Source organism: Puma concolor, chromosome D3 (assembly GCF_028749965.1).
Source record: "Puma concolor isolate L17-30 chromosome D3, mPumCon1.1.hap2, whole genome shotgun sequence".
Lineage (NCBI taxonomy): Eukaryota > Metazoa > Chordata > Mammalia > Carnivora > Felidae > Puma > Puma concolor.
This window is the reverse complement of record NC_141678.1, coordinates 17,835,107-17,851,150: the sequence shown is the minus strand read 5'-3', so window position 1 is coordinate 17,851,150 and position 16,044 is coordinate 17,835,107. Positions and strand designations below refer to the sequence as shown.

The following is a 16,044-nucleotide window of genomic DNA, read 5'->3' as shown; positions in this document are numbered from 1 at the left end:
AATACTGAGCGTGTTTTCATGTGCCTTAAAACTAGTTGTATATCTTTCTTGAAGAAATGTCCAGATTCTTTGCCCATTTTAAAAATTGGGTTATTTTACTTTTATTGTTGATTTGTAAGAGTTCTTTATAGCTTTTCTTTCCATGTCCTTCGAAACACAAAGCTTTAAATTTCCACGAGGCCAAATTTATCTTTTGTTTCTTTGCAAGGTTTTTCTGTAGTAGATGTTACAGAACTATTACGTGTATTTTTATTTTCCAAACGTAAAACTAGAGAAATCATGATGTTTTAAACGCTGCACCATCCCAAGAGCTCTGGTGGGTGGCGTCTCTCCCCTCAAAACCCGTGGGCTCCACGAGGGCTCATCACCCCAGTGTTGCCTCTCATGGGGCCCTCGGTCGTTCTCCCTCTTTCTTTTAAGTATTTCTGTATGCTTCTAGTCAGAGAGTTTTGAATTTAACAGAGAATTTAGAATAAAATGTCAACTACTGTTAAATAAAAGTGGGGACGCAGCATTTTGGAGGCCTGGTGGATGTTCTAATCTTTAATATCGCACTCCATTTTAAAAACAGCTGCATAGAGTCGACGTGCAGTATTCCGCCTTTCGTCCAAAGACCAGTGTGTGTTCTGTGTATGCAGAGCACGTCTGCAGACCGGATGGTCAAGGGAGGGTGATCGTGAAAGGTCCTACCTCACGTGGATCCTCTCGCTTCCTTTCCCGACAGGTGTGGCAGATCCCAGAAAACGGACTCACCCTTTCCCTCACCGAACCTGTGGTGATTTTAGAGGGCCACTCGAAGAGAGTTGGCATCGTGGCCTGGCATCCGACTGCCCGCAACGTCCTTCTTAGCGCAGGTGGGAGCCGAACAGTGGGGGAGGGGGCAGTAGCCAGTGCGTTTTGATGTGTGCTCCACAGCTTTGAAGCAGCTCATTAGGAATCCACGCTGAGGTGCTGAGATGCAGCGGTTCTCTAGCCTGCCTGCACACCTGTGTGCGTGTGTGTGCGTGTGTGTGTGTGTGTGTGTGTGTGTGTGTGTGTGTGTGTGTGTGTGTGAAGGCTGCATTGGCAGTCTGACTCAAGACTTCTTGCTTAGAGAAATGAACAGATACGTGCTTACCTATAAATCCAGCAGATGCACGGCTCCTGCTGGGGCCCTTCATGGACCACAGTTTTAGTTATTCTTTTTATTTTATTATTTTTTTTTTAATGTTTATTTATTTTTGAGACAGAGAGAGACAGAGCATGAATGGGAGAGAGAGAGGGAAACACAGAATCTGAAGCAGGCTCCAGGCTCTGAGCTGTCAGCACAGAGCCCGACGCGGGGCTCGAACTCCTGGACCGTGAGATCATGACCTGAGCCGACGTCGGACGCTTAACCGACTGAGCCACCCAGGCGCCCCTTAGTTATTCTTGATAGAGCAGGAGGATCCCTGGTGGGAGCCCTGGGTGCCAGCTCTGATGTTGTTGCCAACTTTGGGGTGGTCCTATGAGGCAAATATCCTCCTTCCTTTAAAAAGATACTTTCATTTTTCTCCTTATACAAGTAGTACATGTATGTTATAGAAAATATACAGAAACGAAAGGAGAAAATAAAAATCAGTTGTACTCCTGCCACCCGCCCAGAGGGAACATCATTACCATGTCCATGTTTCGCTCCACAAGGTACTTTTTTGCACATACCTGAGTGATGTCTCCCGCAAAGATAGGTTCAGACACTTTACTTGTGACTTGCTTTTTGCACTTAGTGGTACGCTGTAGTCCTCTCCATGTGCCATTGAATGTTCTTCCTCTGATATATTTTTTTAAATGTTTATTTATTAATTTTGAGAAAGGGCAAGTATCAGTGGGGGAGGGACAGAAAAGGGAGAGAGAGAGAGAATCCCTAGCAGGCGCAGAAGTGGACGTGGGGCTTGATCTCACGAACCGTGAGATCCTGACCTGAACCAAAATCCAGAGTCCAGCGCTCAGCTGACTGAGCTACCCAGGCTCCCCCTTTCCTATCATATTTTTAACGACCTCAGTGATAGTCCATTGTCTAGACATCTTCATTTATGTAATCAGTCTCCTATTTCTGGACATGGAGGTTTTGGCTTGTGTTTTTACGCTGCTGGACAGCACTACAGTGAACCCCCGAACCAAGATCTAGCGTTCTTGGTTTGCCACTTGAGTAGTTTCCACGTTTTACCCTGCAGGAATCTCTTCTTTGTCTCCAGTTTGAGATTTTGTGTTTTATAGAAGCCATACAAAGGTCACAAGGGAGCGTCATGGGATGACGGAAAAGTTCTATATTTTGATTGTGATGGTGGCCACACATATGAATATATACACTTGTCAAAATTTAGCACATGTATACTAAAAATGAGGGCGTTGGATTGTATGTAAATCATACTTTCATAAAATTGATTTACAAAAAAAGAAATGCTAATGTGAATGGTAGAATTTTTAAAATCTTTCCCCTCACCAGTACAAAGGAAGGGGGCAGTTGAGTTTTTAACTGGGAATACAGGGTGTTTATAATATAATAAATTTAAAAAATATCACGTGTACCTGTTGAAACCAAGGACTCCTTTTCAAAACAGATGCTACTTAGAATTCTCTCCTTTTTTAAGTCACAAGTGACTATACCTGGGAACTCTCCTCATATTCATCTCAGTCCAGTAAGGAGAAAAAACAGTTGTAAAGATGGAAGTCAATCATGGAAAATTTCCTGCTGCCCTTCTCATTGAGGTCAAATATACGGTACTGTCAGCAGACTCTCCCCATTCTGCCTTTTACAAGCAGAGGAGAATGGCTAATTGCTGTGTTGTGCATATTTTAAGACTACATGATCTATCCATGGTGGCTGAAGTTACCTGTTTGCCTGTGGTGTGCAAGACAGAGGAGAGTCAAGTCTCATCCTAGGGTTTAGCTCCAGCTTTACTGTCGTACAAGTTTGTTTCCAGTCTTCTACTTCTGGCCCTTAGACATCTTGGGTGCCTGGATATCAGTGGCTAATTTTTCTGAGGTGCTTGTAAAATTGGCTTATTGGCAAGAATTTATCTTCAGGATATCCATCCCTTATTTACTTCATCCTTGAACTAATGTCCTGGAAGCAACAAATGGTGCCACTTATTACAGGGTCCTTGGGGCAGATGCTTGAAGGAATGTGGAATTGATGAACAGAGGGGTGTGGCTGAGCCAGTATTGTGGCCTCTTTGGGGATCAGCTTCCAGATCCACATGCCTACTTGATTATAGTTTGGGCTTCTCAGATCAGCCCAGCCTTGACCTATTTTTCTCCCCTTTTAAAGATAAAGATATGTTGTGAGCACATGGTTAGGTCATCCTTCAACGTGAGGCCATGTTTTACAGCATCGTTGATTTGAATAACGTGCTGTGTCACATTTTTGTTGAGTACTCTAGACAGTCATTTAAACTCTTCATTTTTATTTCCTCCGGAAAAGAAAGAAGTCGTATTCATTCTGATGTTGGTTTTACTAGAAAAGGAAACACACGATCACTCGGGGTCCATCAGCCCATTAGCTCTTAAAAAACATAGGATTCTGTTTTCTTAGAGTTCTTTGGTTGTTACTTTTTGTGTCTTTCATATGAAACCAAATGGAGCAAACCATGTTTTTCCTTTAATACATTTCTTTTATATACATGTGTTTTTTCTTTGTCACTTTAGTTTTTAATTAGCGGCCAATAAAGTAGGGCCTCCCGGGGCGCCTGGGCAGCTCAGTCGGTTGAGCATCTGACTTTGGCTCAGGTCATGATCTCGAGGTCTGTGAGTTCAGGCCCCGCATCGGGCTTCGTGCTGACAGCTCAGAGCCTGGAGCCTCCTTCAGATTCTGTGTCTCCTTCTCTCTCTGCCCCCACTCCCCACCACTCTCTGGCTGTCTCTCTCTGTCTCTCTCTCTCTCAAAAATAAACATTAAAAAAAATAAAAGTAAAATAAAGTAGGGCCTCCCCGCGATCAACATCTTCCTGTGTCTGTGTCTCCCTGCTGTATTACTAGTTTTCACAAGCGCGCTGCTCTATGGGTGTTTCTCATCTCTGAGGAGCATGGTTTTGTTTGCTTTCAGGCTGTGACAATGCCATCATCATCTGGAATGTGGGGACGGGGGAAGCCCTCATAAACCTGGACGATATGCACTCGGACATGATTTACAATGTAAGCTGGAACCGGAACGGCAGTCTGATCTGCACAGCTTCCAAAGACAAGAAAGTGAGAGTGATCGATCCTAGGAAGCAAGAGATTGTTGCCGTGAGTATGCGAAGGGCAGAGCCGCCCGTGTTTGTCACACTTGGGCGAGGGCGAGCTTTGCTTGTTAAGGCAGGCGGCAGAGGCCTCGCGCCCGCTCCGTGGAGCCTAACTGCAGACGCTGGACCGTGAATCTGCACAGGCTTCTGCAGGCTTCTTCCTCCCGGTCACACTTCAGAGTTGTGTATCCCACAATTTACACAAGCCGTCCCTCTCTCTTGGTGACCATTTTCCACAAGGAAACAAAGTTTTTATCGGTTCACTAGAATCCTTAAGAATTTACCAGTGTAGATCAGCTAACCCAGATAGTTCACTGCGTTTCTGGCTTAGCACTGAGTATTGATTGCTTCATTGATCCCCGCCCCTTCCTGCAACCATTGTCAGACCACGTTACAGAGACGCCACGGGTATCTTATCAGCTCGGTGTCTTAGTTTCTTCCACCCAGACTAGGCCTCAACAGGTCACCTGTCATGACAGAAGACTTTGGGACTTGAGCTGGGGTTGAAGCTGTAGGTGCTGGACCCCAGAATGTCCTGCGTCTCCCCTTCTCTGGGATGTGCTGGTCCTTTGGCATTATTACTTCTTAAGTTGGGTGACAGCCACAGCTCGTGCTTGTCGAGCACTGGGGACTTGCCTGGCCCTGTGCAAAGTGCTTTCTCCACTAGAACCTTTCAGGGCTCACTACGAGTGCACTCTCAAGGAACAAATGAATAAAGGAAGGGGTTCACTGAACTAGACTTCGCTGTGTCCTGCGAAATTGGTGGAAACCATAGGGTATACCCAATCTTCAGGTTGTCCCCTGGAGAAACAGACATCTGGTAGAGTCCTTTCATGTGTTTTATTTTTGCAGCGTGGACTTGGGTTGGCAGCAGGGCATGGTGGAAAGAGTGAGGCTTTTGAGTCAACTCCTGGCAGTCTGCTTGCTCACTAGCTGAGGGACCTTGGCCAACTTACATAGTGTCTCTTTGTTTCCTCATTTTGGGAGGAGCAGTGGTTAATTCTCTCTCTCTCTCTCACACACACACACACACACACACACACACACACACACACCTGGCAATCAGGATGAATGGCATGGCGGCATGGGTTGGATTCCGCGTATAAGCCCCCACTCCGCCTTTCTTTCTCGCAGTTTGAATATAATGTGCCTCTTGCTCTTTGCCTCCCAGGAGAAGGAGAAAGCGCACGAAGGAGCAAGACCCATGAGAGCCATCTTTCTGGCTGACGGGAATGTCTTCACCACTGGTTTCAGCCGCATGAGTGAGCGGCAGCTGGCTCTCTGGAATCCGGTATGCCCCTTCCCAGCCTTCCCACTGGCTTATTACCCTGAGCTTTCTCTTTCTGAGCAGGTCTTTGGAGGGGGGTAAGTAGATTATAGGATTCTTAGTGTAGTTTTCTGAACTCTTGTCTGTCTGAAATTGGATGTGACATGCTCATCCTCACTAGAGACTTCTTGCTAAACGTATTACTAAAATGCATCCTTGACACTCCAGAGTAGTCTGTGTTGGCTGTATTTTTTACAAAGAATGCACGAAGAAACGGTGTTTTGGACTTGGGAACCAAGTTCTGAGCTTTATTTTATAAAGAATATGACCGAATGTTGAAATCAGAACAGTCATGCTTAGGAAAACATTAATAGCATAAGTGAAAAATAAACTGTATATGTGGTACAATCTCAGTGTGCGCGCGCGCGCGTGTGTGTGTGTGTGTGTAAGGAAGCAGACCAAAATGGCAATTGTTTCTGCCACCCACTGGATTGTGGGATTGTGGGATTGTGGAATATGGGATGATTATTACAGTGTTTCTGTAACTTTAAAGAGCACGTATTTATGTTAAGAAAAAAAATGTTAAAACATTTTTCATGTTTATTTTTGAGAGAAAGTGTGAGTGGGGGAGGGGCAGAAAGAGAGACAGACAGACAGACAGACAGAATCCGAAGCAGGCCTCCAAGCTCTGAGCTGTCAGCATAGAGCCCGATGCGGGGCTTGAACCCACAAACCACGAGATCATGACCTGAGCCAAAGTTGGACGCTCAACCTACTGAGCCACCCATGTGCCCCAGAAAAATTTCTTTTAAAACAGAAAATAGTCACAAAAGAGAACTGTCTCCTCTTTGTCATAGAATCACAGATGTGTGCGTTGATTAGGTTGTCAAATGGGCACAATTTTCAGTGGGTTGGATACCATTTAGTATCCCTTCGGTATTTACATGTATGAATATTATATATGTGCATCGTTCAGACTTGCATTATTCTAGGAAATGGCTCACTTAATAAAATGATTCATCTTGTAAAAATATGGGTGAATATACAAGTATATAGATAGATACAGATATTTGTATTTTCTTCCCAGAAAAATATGCAGGAACCAATCGCTCTTCATGAAATGGACACTAGCAATGGGGTGTTGCTGCCCTTCTATGACCCTGACACCAGTATCATTTACTTATGTGGAAAGGTAAACAGTCATTTTAATGTTTTATATTCAGTTTAATCTTGTAAGAGGAGAAGTTTATCCTTCAGAGATTTAGTTGCTGGGCAACGCATTGTATCATATTAATAGTCTAATTTAGATGATTTGTGTATGTGTCTTAAACTAAAATAAGGACGGATGTGTGTTTTGGTGTGTTTTAGGTCTTGAGCCTAGACCCTTTGAGCCTGTCATTTGTGTGGTGATAGCACACCATGTTTAGGACTCCTGAGTACGCATCCCTGAGGACAGCAGGGATGGGGGGCTCGGGTGTTGGGGTGAACACTGGCAGGAATGTCTTCCCTTGGGCACTCTAGTGAGAGAAAGAGGACACCCCGGTGTCTCTTCACCTCTGGTGCTGCGTGGTTGAGGATTTTAGATCCTCTCTAATGGTATCAGGAACAGGTAGCCAGTTTGCCGCGTCTGATGCTGAAATCCATTGGGTAGCCCTAGAGTGGCATTAGGTGTTTATTACCACGTGCCATGGACCTGTAAAGAGAATAGCGCTTTTTGGATAGGAGCTTTTAAAGGCCTCAGAGACTCTCCAGGGAGTTCTTGTTCCTGGAGTTCAGCATTAGGGCCCTGGCCTTGAAAGTATGTGGCCTGACTAAAGTGTCAGGAGGTGACAGTTGTTATAGGAAGACCCCACACTGAAATCAAAAAGCGTACCTCCTGCCTTATCTCCACCTAACTACAGTGTTTGCTAGCTTTATTATTTTTTTTTATTTTTATTTTTAGTGGGCAGTAACCTTAATGTTCCTTAGTCTTTTGTAGATTCAATTTTTCTTAGACTAGCTGAAATAAATGAATTAATAAAATTGAAGCTGTTGCTGTATTTCCCCCAAACCTGTGTAGATAGCCCCTTGCTGAGTAAAGCCAGACCTGTTTCGGTTCTCATAGTTGACCGAGCTCTGCTTCACGTTGTCCTACCATCAGCTGCTTCAAACCCGGGATCTTGTCTGTTTCCTTGAGAGTCATTTTCAGATGTTCACAGCTGCCATAGACTGCATCAAAACCAGTAACGGGAGCGATTACCCAGATGTTAGCAACACTAGGTGGGAAGTTATTTTCAGTACACAGGAAACAGTCTGTGTTTAGCTTGTTTACCATCACTTTAGATATTTACGTTATCGAAACAAGTGGAAATCATGAGAACTGAGACACTTGGAAGGGCACGATCGCATATACACACACATTTCCCCTCCAGCAGGCAGCATTGCCTTTGCCGCTCAAGGTGGCATAACTGTGGGACAGCTAGTTCTGCTTAGAGACACTCGCGTACGCTTCCGACCTCCAAAACTATCTGACCTTTCTAAGAAAAATTATCCTAGAATTTGGTACATTGCAACAAGACAGCGCTGTCTTCTGAAGTTAAGGAATACTCATGTTTTAGTGAGTTTCTTCATTATGAATGAAGAATTATTATGAATCGTGAGTTAATTATTAATTAAGGATGATTAAAAACTCTTTGCTCTTAATATTTCATTCTCCTACAAATCTTACTTTTTATTATTGCTTGATTGTCCGGGGTTGGCACCCTCAGGTCTGCAAAGGACACCGTTCTGTGCCAGTCTTTGCCCTCTCCGTGGTCCTCCTAGACTTTGTCTGTCTTTTGAAGTTGAAATGCGATGCAGTTGCTGGGCCGGAGGCCTTAACATTTTTGCCCTGACTCTGACTTGGCGTCCGGGCTCAGTGGAGAGCCTCCAGTAGGAGGCGGAGGAGACCATTTAAAAGACATGCTAGCATTTGATGAGTGAGGGCTTTGCCAGGAAGGGCAACCATCAGATCCTCTCTCCCTCTGGAGAGGAAGCGAAGGTTGGCCACTGAGGCCAAGTCCCAGTCAGTGCTGGGTTGACAGGGGAGAGAGACACCGCCTCATCCAGCTGCTTCAGGTAACGTTCAATGCGAAGTTTTCTCTGATTTCTTGTAGGGTGACAGCAGTATCCGCTATTTTGAGATCACAGATGAATCCCCGTATGTCCACTACCTCAACACATTCAGCAGCAAGGAGCCTCAGAGAGGGATGGGCTACATGCCCAAGAGGGGACTTGACGTTAACAAATGTGAGATCGCCAGGTAAAGAGCCGGTACCGGAAGATACGCAGGTTGTTTGTGCCCCGCGTGTTACACCAGAGCGATACAGCTGCCGGTAATGCCCTAGGGCCGCAGTCTTGTCTCCCCTCCGTTGCACTGCGGAATTGGTTTCTCATTTCCTGTCCACACTGAGGAACACAGAGTTTTAGAGCAGGAAAGAACTTGCAAAATCGTGTCATGGAACCGTGCTTCAGACTGTGTGGCCCGAAGCACCAGTGACATGGCTCAGCCAAGGCGCACTGCACACGTACTGACCTAGCGAAGCCTCCATCTCTCGTCTTCAGGCCGAGGCTGTGGCCAGTGTCCGCTGGGAGGCAAGCGGGGGCGAGCCTGCCCCTGAGATGGACCGAATAGATGGTTTTCCTGCCCGCCGTGGGGACAAACATGTTCCAAACTGGATCGTGGACCTCACGGACCCTAGATTAGAGAAGGCAGAGACCAGTAGCTGGGTGTTGGGTTAGCTTGATTTAGGAAATGCAACTATGTTATAGAATTCCTGCCTGTCTATACCACTAGGGATTTTTAAAAAATTTTGTATTGCATAATGCCAGTGGTCTTCCCAAAGGGTAGGCTTTTTTCTCCTCCTAGTCAACAGGAGATACTCTGAGACTCACGAATGACTGGCCGTTTAAAAACTTTTTTCTTGGGGCGCCTGGGTGGCGCAGTCGGTTAAGCGTCCGACTTCAGCCAGGTCCCGATCTCGCGGTCTGGGAGTTCGAGCCCCGCGTCAGGCTCTGGGCTGATGGCTCGGAGCCTGGAGCCCATTTCCGATTCTGTGTCTCCCTCTCTCTCTGCCCCTCCCCCGTTCAAGCTCTGTCTCTCTCTGTCCCAAAAATAAATAAACGTTGAAAAAAAAAATTTTTTTTAACTTTTTTCTTAAGCTTTATTTATTTATTTTGGATAGAGAGGGGTAGGGGGAGATAGAAAGCCAACGCACAGGAGCAGGGGAGGGGCAGAGAGAGAGGGAGACAGAATCCCGAGCAGGCTCCGTGCTGTCAGCACAGAACCTGACGCAGGGCTCGAACCCACAAACCGTGAGATCATGACCCGAGCCGAAACCGAGTCGGGCGCTCAACCGACGGAGCCACCCGGGTGCCCCATGAATAACTGACCGTTTTGAGCAACAGGATGACTAGCGCCACGCTATTGGGCCAGTGACCGTTCCGCACATTTGTACAACACTACATTTCTATGGACATCTGCCTACCTCTGTTGTTTTGGTCATACAGTTAAATAATGAGCACATCTTTTAAGTTAATTACTATAAGTTTCATTTTTAAATATACTTAATTCTCTATAGCTGGAGTAGTGAAAGATAATTCAAAATTATAGTTTAAACCAAACTCATCAAAATGTGGTTCAAAATAGATTGAATCCAAACTTGAGAGTGCTTCTGGTACTTGGGAAAGCATTTATTTTACTGTCATCTAAAAGTCAAAAACCTGTAAGCATAATCATTCAGGATACCTCCTACTTATTAAATGTTTACTGAGCATTTATTAATACATTGAGTACTTGAGCTGGACGTCAAACCCAGGCCAGTTTGGTTGGTTTTTGTTTTTGTTTTTGTTTTTGTTTTTTACCACTCTGCTGACTGCAGAGGTTTTGTGCTTTATGTTCCTGGTCTTTCCACATTTTGGATGATTTGAAATTTTTCTTGAGTGTCAAATATGATGCAGTTTGCATAGATGCCAAAATTGTAATCCTAGGATTATCTTCTTTTCCTTTTTTTTTTTTTTAATTTTATTTTTAACGTTTATTCATCTTTGAGAGACAAGAGACAGAACATGAGTGGGGGAGGGATAGAGACAGGGAGACACAGAATCCGAAGCAGGCTCCAGGCTCCAAGCTGTCAGCACAGAGCCTGACGCGGGGCTTGAACTTACGAACTGCGAGATCATGACCTGAGCCAAAGTCATACGCTCAACCAACTGAGCCACCCAGGCGCCTATCTTCTTTTCCTTTTTAAAAATCCTATTTATGCCAACAAATGTTCAGCCACTTCTAGTTGGCAGAAGACCTGGCATCCAAATCGTGGATGCTAATCTCAAGTCAGGTGTTTGTTCTCTCCTGTCTGTTGACTTGGTCATTGTTCCAGAAGTGAATCATCGGCGGTGGTGGCATTTCCACCACAGCTGCTCAGCCCTGAAGATGGGGGTTTGACTGTCCCAGCAGCATAGACCTCAACTCCTGGTTCCTGTTTCTAGTCCACCATTTCCTAGCATAGCTCCTCTTGGCTTCTGTTTTCTCATCTGGAAAATGGGAACACAGATTGTACCTGCTCCCCAGGGTGGATCAGCCGCGGTGATAGGCAGAGCATGTCGTATCCCATACAGGAGAGTAATTGTTATGAAGCCTGTGACTTGGCCTCTTATTTCACTTAATACAACTTTGCCTTTATTTCCCCCTTGAAGATTCTTCAAACTTCATGAGAGAAAGTGTGAGCCTATTATCATGACTGTTCCAAGGAAAGTAAGTACCCAGTTTCTTAGGCAAATTTGTGTTTCAAAGACTTTCACATGTCAGGTCTTTCTTCTTCTTTAACTGAGGGTTTTCCCAAACTGTCTCTTGTAGTCGGACCTTTTCCAGGATGACCTGTATCCTGACACAGCAGGGCCCGAAGCGGCGCTGGAGGCAGAGGAGTGGTTTGAGGGGAAGAATGCAGATCCAGTCCTCATCTCCTTAAAGCATGGATACATTCCTGGCAAAAACCGGGATCTCAAAGTGGTCAAGAAGAACATTCTGGATAGCAAGCCCACTGCAAATAAGAAGTGTGACCTGATCAACATCCCCAAGAAAACCCCGGACACAGCCAGTGTGGTAAGGACCCCCTGAGGTTGAGGGGTGCGGTGCGCTTGGCTGGCTCAGGGCTTTCTTTCAGTGAATGAAAACATGACTATTTCTAAGAACCTCCTTGGCCACATAACATTTTTGAGTTTGGCTCCATTAGCTGTTTTTGGGGTTTTTGTTTTCGTTTTTTTGTAATGACCACGAGAGAAGTCAGTCTACGACCATTTTTAAGAGAGTACACAGGAGCTGCTTGGGTGTTTTCTTAAGTGTGTCTCCCCAGACCGTTCACGTCCATCTTTGATTGGGGTGGAAATGAAGCAAGAGAGCGTGGGGCCACAGATGCCGAGAAGAGGGCGTCCTGGGAGGGGAAGAGAGTGGTGCGAGGGTCCAGATGTTGCTGAGTGTTCCAGAGACACAGGCGTGTGGTGACGAGTGCAACTTAGCGAAGATGATCTTGGACCTCTTGGCAAGAACCATCTGAGTGGAGCGGTGGGAGCCGAAGCCTGACATTGGGGGCCCGCACGGCCACTGGGGATGCTGCTGCTAGGAGAGCAGGGTCTAGCCAGGGAGGCGGCGGCAAGGGGACTTGGTAGGCGTGGAACGGGATCCCAGGGGCCAGAGGGAGGTCGGTGAACTGTCAGTGAGAAGGTAAGTGGAACGAAGAGGCCAAGCGCCCGGAGGAGCTGGCACTTTGGCCATAACTAGGGAAGCCACGTCAGATGCCGTGGACTGCAGGGTTTCCAACAGGATCCATTCCACGTGGGAGAGGCTGAGGCCTCTTTAGAAGAGTTAGCAAGCAGGGCAAGGGCTTTAGCTCCTAAGAAGGGCCCTCCCCGGGTGATGGCAGGGGCTCGGCAGCCTCCAGAAGGTCACGTAGACATTACTCCTGATGGTATTGCACCGGGTGGCCAGGCTGTGGCGCAGCCGTGAAGGGACCGGTCCCTTCCCACAGTTTCTGTCCTGAGACTGAGTCCGGGTAAGTGCACGGGCATGAGGAGCAGCGCTGCAAGACTGTGGCTCAGCTGTGGGGCGGCAGGTGGGCTGACCAGCAGCCGGGACTCTCCTATGGCTCAACTTGGTGGCGGTGCCTGGCCACATCCAAAGTGGAAAATGAGACTGCGCAACCTATACATTCTCAACTGTGGTGAACTTTGTTGAGTGCATTTTAGTCAACCTCTTACCCTCTCCCCCCTTTTTGGTTTTCTTAGCAAAATGAAGCCAAGCTGGATGAGATTTTAAAAGAGATCAAATCTATAAAAGATACAATCTGCAATCAAGACGAGCGCATTTCCAAGTTAGAACAGCAGATGGCGAAGATCGCCGCCTGAAGGTCCACCCCCCACCCCCAAAATGGGAGCAGGAACTCTTCGTGGTAGCCGGTTGTGGGCGTGGTCCCAGGGAGGGCGGAAGGGAGGCACTGCCATTTGGGGACCTTCCGTGTCAGCGGCCCGTGTCAACCAGCCATGGGCCGCATTCCAGTCAGAACTCAATTCGTCTCCCAAATTTGCAGAAACAAAATGTGATTTAAAAGCTGAGCTTTTTATCAGAAAGCTTTTTTGATGTTTTAAGTGTTACGTGACTTGTCGAACTTTTAAAAGACAAAAGTGCTACTTTTAAAATCCCAGATATTCTGAATTTTAGAAAACCGACCAATTCTGATTCAGTGTTGTGCCCAAGTACCTTTTTTCTTTTTTTTTTTATAAACAGGGACCAATGCCACATTGCTTTTTATATTTCTTTTTTTTTTTTTTTTAACGTTGCCAAAACCAAAAGTAGCTCCCCTGCCCGCCGCCCTTGTATTTTGCTACTTTGCAGTATTTGTGTGTGTTTTTTTTTTTTTCCTCCTTAATTTGAAAGGGACAGCACTGTGTATGTTTATAAACTAAATGAAGATAAGATATTATTTTGTATACACGTTCATCCGAGAACAATCAGAGCAGTAGCCTCATGGTGCTGGCTCGTTTGCAGCACAAAACCCGGTCATCCTCATGACTGTACAGAAGGAAGACTTGAAAAATCACGTGGGTTCACGTCACCACCCCTCTCCTTTCACGGAGTCTTCTGATCAAAAAAGCTCCTATTGTATCGTCTCTTTTCTTTCCTTTCTCTTTTCTAGAAACTGGGTGGTTGTACCAGAATGGAATTTCACTTCTTGGTTATCCTGTGCTTCAGATGATTATAATCTAACCTAAACTAGCGTGTGTTTCCGCAGTTTTGTTATACACGTAGAATCTATTGCATTGATCACTTTAAACGTCATAGTTCAGGTTTCGGTCAATACTTGACAAGGGTGCCCGGGACAGGAGGCCACAGAAGCCACTGTGGAGTGTTCCTTCTTGCCCATTTCAGCAGCCTGTCTTGCTCCTGAGTGCAGTAGGGGACTGTAGGCCGAGCGAACCTGCAGGGGGGAGTGTGCCCCCACGGGACCCTCTGCTCTCCCAGCACATCGCATGCCGACCCTGTGCTGTGCTGGAGGCAGAAATGGCTCTCTCTGCACCCCAGAGCCCCTGCCCTCCCCTCTGTGTCACAGATGCAGCCACCTCTCTCAGGGCTCCCCCAGATAGTCCTTCTGTTTTTCCTGCCTCGGCCCTCTCCACAGTCAGCTGAGATGAAGGCCAGAGGGTGCTATTGACTATTGAGACTGAGAACAGTCTAGAATGAAGCAAGACCAGGAGCACGGGCCTCTGCTGTAGCTTTAATGTGTACGAACTTGTCCCTTTGCACCCTCCACACAAACCAGCCTGCTCTGCCCCTCCAGCTCACACAGAGGCTGTGTCAAAGCACAGAGGTTCCCCCGGATTCAGGGGCCAGCGACTGAGCTCTGAATACCTGTTCCATTCCTAGGTTAGCTAGAACTTGTCCATTTCCATGTTCTCATTTTGCATGCTTGAGGAACAAGATTTAAAGAATCTCTGGGAAAGACTGAGTGTCTGTGGTCGAACATGAAACGTGGAGTGCCATTGGGACCGCCCGGGGGCTCTTGCGCATGCTCCCGCCGGTGTGGGGACGAACTGGCCGGGAGCATCTGTAACAGGGAGCCAGGATGGAGGCGGAGTGTGGTGACACTGGGTTGGAACGCGCAGTCGAGCTGGGGCTAATGTCTGCGTAGGAAAGGTACCGTGTTTTTACCCAGAATTGGGATCACTGTCTCCACAGTTTCAGGGCATCTGAATGTTTGGTGTGGTTTTTTGTGTGTATGTGTGTGTTTAATATTGGAGTGGATAATGAGATGTAAAGAAAACAATAATTACAGTGACTTCTAGTCAAACCTGTACATGTTTCTTTATCGACGTAATCTGCTGAGGACCTTCATTTTTTAAATTGAGAAGTGTTTTAAGGTTCTGACAAGTAAACAAAATTGTTGATAGTGGTGGAACACCATAGGGAACGTGGTTCAAAGAGAAGACAGAGGGCAAGGAGAAATTACCCTGATTTTAGTGATTTTAGCTTATGACTTATTTAATGAACGAATGCCCAGCCAGGCTCAGAGTCGGCGCCTGAAGCTTTGTGGATTATTTTTCCTGTTTTGTCTTTTTTTTTTTTTTTCCTTCTTCTTTTCAAAGCCGTGCTATCCCAGAGGAAAACCAGTGAATTGCTCCTAGATCGGCTCTTATAGAGCGGCCATAGTATTCTGTCAAAACACTTGCTTCCATTTTCAAAGATAAAAAAGTCATTGATTACAAAACGGTGTCCGTGTTTATTTCGCACCTTCGGCTGTCTTTGGGGCAGCGCACAGCTCCTCTGACTCCGTGGGACTGGCCGGGCGACCGTCTCCTCTCTGAGGGTGAGTACAGGGGAAGTGTGGGTGAGCCACTCAGCCCCGGCAAAGCGGGGACGTCGAGTGGGGTAGAGCGGAGAGCGTGCTGCCTGCCAGACCCCCACGGGCCTGCGTGTTTGAATCCTGCCTCCGGCCTTTACCGGAGGGGGGATCTGGGGCACATCTCCTAATCTCAAGGCATCCCTTTTCCTGCTTTGAAGGAGGGACGCAGGCTTCCGCGTGGTTTGGAAGGGAGCTGCCTGGGACCGGCCACACGAAGAGCCGTCGCCGAGTGGCTGCCGCTTTCTCTTGTTTCCCTGGCGGCGCTTTGGGAAGCGTGCTCTTCGGTGGAGTACGGTCCTCTCGGCTTAGCTGTGACTTTTATTCCAGTGGGAGGTTTTCAGGGCCCTTTGAATCTCACGGCCTTTGGCAGCTTCCCTTTTTACACCAGGATATCGTTTCAGGACATCTCAGTGATTTTAGCAAAGAGTTGCCCACCGTTTGGGTTTTCCAGAGGTTTGTAAACATGATGAATAATTCGCGTGAAGATGACCCCCCGCCCCCAATACATTCTCCTAAAGTTGCTGCGGTCGGTGAGAACAGCAGCCAGGTTCGTGGTCAGCTCGTGTGGCTGCAGGAAGCAGCGACGACGGATGCTGTCTGTGCCCCTTGGTGCCCACGGTCAGGGGGC

The 16,044-nt window shown here is 46.8% G+C and overlaps 1 protein-coding gene across 3 annotated transcripts in view; it reads left to right on the top strand.

Moving 5' to 3' along the window:
* CORO1C (coronin 1C) overlaps nt 1-15,281 on the top strand; it is a 76,039-nt gene extending 60,758 nt beyond the window's left edge. For all 3 annotated transcript variants that reach the window (XM_086681901.1, XM_086681899.1, XM_086681900.1), the window contains exons 4-11: nt 725-854; nt 4,064-4,245; nt 5,413-5,532; nt 6,596-6,700; nt 8,643-8,788; nt 11,221-11,278; nt 11,381-11,626; nt 12,805-15,281. In XM_086681901.1, the coding sequence (XP_086538027.1) occupies nt 725-854; nt 4,064-4,245; nt 5,413-5,532; nt 6,596-6,700; nt 8,643-8,788; nt 11,221-11,278; nt 11,381-11,626; nt 12,805-12,924 (1,107 nt within the window). In that variant the 3' untranslated portion in view covers nt 12,925-15,281. The remainder of the gene's footprint in view (nt 1-724; nt 855-4,063; nt 4,246-5,412; nt 5,533-6,595; nt 6,701-8,642; nt 8,789-11,220; nt 11,279-11,380; nt 11,627-12,804) is intronic.
* Nucleotides 15,282-16,044: the final 763 nt, after the last annotated feature.